General features: G+C 31.2%; 1 protein-coding gene across 1 annotated transcript; it reads right to left on the reverse strand.

The window, feature by feature from the left end:
• Positions 1-532: 532 nt before the first annotated feature.
• LOC136079635 (jerky protein homolog-like) lies at positions 533-2456 on the reverse strand. The gene is made up of 2 exons (XM_065795716.1): positions 772-2456; positions 533-629 (listed from the first exon to the last, which is right to left on the reverse strand). The coding sequence occupies exon 1, from the start codon at positions 2445-2447 to the stop codon at positions 1086-1088; it is 1362 nt and encodes a 453-aa protein (XP_065651788.1). The 5' UTR covers positions 2448-2456; the 3' UTR covers positions 533-629; positions 772-1085.
• Positions 2457-2683: the final 227 nt, after the last annotated feature.

Here is a 2683-nt window from a genome sequence, read left to right on the forward strand (position 1 = left end):
CCGTAAGATTGGGTGGCTTTGGCCCATTTTGCACCTTAATGTCTATTGCATGAAAGCCACAAAACTTATTTCCTCAAACATTAAGTACTATTAGAAGAACATAGAAAGGACAGTTAGAACTATCTGTCTCCCATTTGAAAATTATTTACCTGAAGTATCTTTTGGGTGGTTTAAATGGTGGGCCAAAGTCGCCCTGTGTGTTAGGGTGACTTTGGCCCAACCCTGTAAAAAGGGACTAACGGAAGCAAAACAACAATAAAAACAACAATATTTAGGCAAAGAAAATAAATTTACAAAAATAAAGTGACAAAAAAAGATTTAGAAACAAAGTTCTTGTATACAGTAAATAAAATATAGGTACAAACTAAACAAGTATAGGTACCAAGTAAACAAAACAGTTTAAGTATAAAGTAAACAAAAATGACTAAATAAATGTTTGAAAAAATTTAGTGAAAAAGTTCTGGAACTGAATAAATTCCTCTTTTCAAAAGATTCTTTGGTTTCTCAATAAAATCGACTATTTCAGACTGGGGGAAAAAAAGTTGCACTTCTGGTAGTGACCATTTCCAGTTAGGTCCATTTTTTTTCATAATAGTAATTTCTGCTCAATTTTTTCTTAATTTTTTCAACTGCAGAAAAAAAAATTTCGAAAGTTACTTTAAAATTATTCAATAGTTATTACATTAAATAATATTAGTTATTAAAATAATTAGTTATAAAGTTTACTAATTGATTAGCTAAATATAAATAATTCAAAATAAATAAACAAACCTGTCCAGGATTTAACTCTCCATTGCATTTAACAATTACATAACAATTCTCTACAAGATTTAACAATTTCTCCTTTTTACAAACATTTTTTGTTTTATCAATATTTTGAAAGTTCTTTTTGTCTAATGCTGAATGATCTAAAGATTCTGTATGACTTTCTACAACTAAACTTACATCCGCAAAAATTAGATTAGAGGTCTCAGTAGTTCCAGTATTTGTACTTGGGCCGGCAAAGTCAATGTTGTTGGTCTCAATTGTATGTATAATACTGATAGGTGTATCTACATTATTTGAATTTAATCTATTATTTTCATTTATAATACAAGATAATATATCTGTTGAACATAAGTTTTTACCTGGGACAGCACATACCTTACGTCGCTTTGGTTTTTAGAACCATCTGAGGGATCATCCAGTGACTTACATAAATGATCTAAAAATGATTGGCTTACTAAATCAGTAGTTGAGTCTAAACCTACATTACAACATGGTAGTCGTGAAAGCACTTGAGACTTGTCTAATGGAAAAATTCCAGTTTTACGAAAACCAGCTCTAAGGTTATCATTCCCATGTTCATTTAAGTTGGTAATTAAACGGTCTAAAAGTCTAGGAAATTCATCTTTAGGAAGAGAAGCAACTCTCCTTTCTTTTCCTTTCTCCTTCCATTCACATAATATTTTGCGCCAGTTAATCTTCATAGGTCTAAAGTAGGCAACATCTAATGGCTGCGTGAGATGTGTAGAGTTTGCTGGTAATGCCACAAATCCTATGTTATTGCTTTGACATGCATCCAGTACTGCAATGCTCAAATGTGAAGATATGTTATCACCTATAATGACACTTCTTCCTTGAGCCTTCTTAAGTCTTGGAAGAAGTAAAGAGAAAAACCAGTCCTCAAAACATGTTGAGTCAAACCAACCACTTTTTGATCTGTTATAACGTGCTTTTGGTGGCCCATGTTCCATCCATGTATTCCATAACGACTCAGCTTTGTAAACAACATAAGGTGGTAGCAATTCACCATTAGCATTGCCACAAAACATTACAGAGAACGAGGTCTTTGTAGAATTAACTATGCGTTCAGGATACTTATATCCACGCTTTGTTAATATTTTTTTTTTACCTGGATCATCACTGAGATTGGTTTCATCATAATTCCATATATTATCAGGTGATATATTACTTATTTCATTTGATAGATTTATAAAGTAGTTATCAATCACAGTCGTTCCTATTTCTGCTCTCTTTCGCTTTATGTTGCTTGCAAATCTTACTGTGAGTTCTGGATTTCTTTTTAAGAAAGATCGAATCCAATCTCCACCTGGAAAATTATTTTTGAACTGAGGTATAACGACGCCTTTTTTCTCTAAATACCATTTTACTATGCATCTTAAATCATATTTATCAATAGGAAAACCAAACTCAGATGATTTTATTGCATATGCCTTAAACATGTCTTCTTCTTTTGATGTAAATATTTGCTGACCACCATACTTTTTAGAATATGTCTGTTTTATTTTATTTTTTAATGTTGATCTTGGTATATTGTATTTCAAAGCTGCTTGTCGTTGAGTAATTAAACCATTCTTTAAATCTTTTAATGCATTGTCTAACTGTTCTAAAGTATAAGTAACATATTTTCTTTTTCCACGATTTGGCTTGTAATTTTGTGGCATATTTAAACTAAGAACTAATCAAATTTCGCTATTTACTAATACAAACTGTTATACTGATTTTCTATTGCATTACTACTACAAAATTTTTCATTCCAACATAGTAACTACCATAATATCTATAAATGGTCACTAAAAAAGGTTTACTCTAATACATGGGGTGACTTTAGCCCGGGCCAATGTCACCCTATGTAGTGGGCCAAAGACAATTTTTTTTTTTTTAATCTCAATTGCAAAAA

The sequence above is a fragment of the Hydra vulgaris genome, chromosome 04 (genome assembly GCF_038396675.1).
Source record: "Hydra vulgaris chromosome 04, alternate assembly HydraT2T_AEP".
Taxonomy (NCBI): Eukaryota; Metazoa; Cnidaria; class Hydrozoa; order Anthoathecata; family Hydridae; genus Hydra; species Hydra vulgaris.

Excerpts from the sequence above, each read along its gene's own strand:
- LOC136079635 (XM_065795716.1), bottom strand. The coding sequence starts at position 2,447 with ATGCCACAAAATTACAAGCCAAATCGTGGAAAAAGAAAATATGTTACT.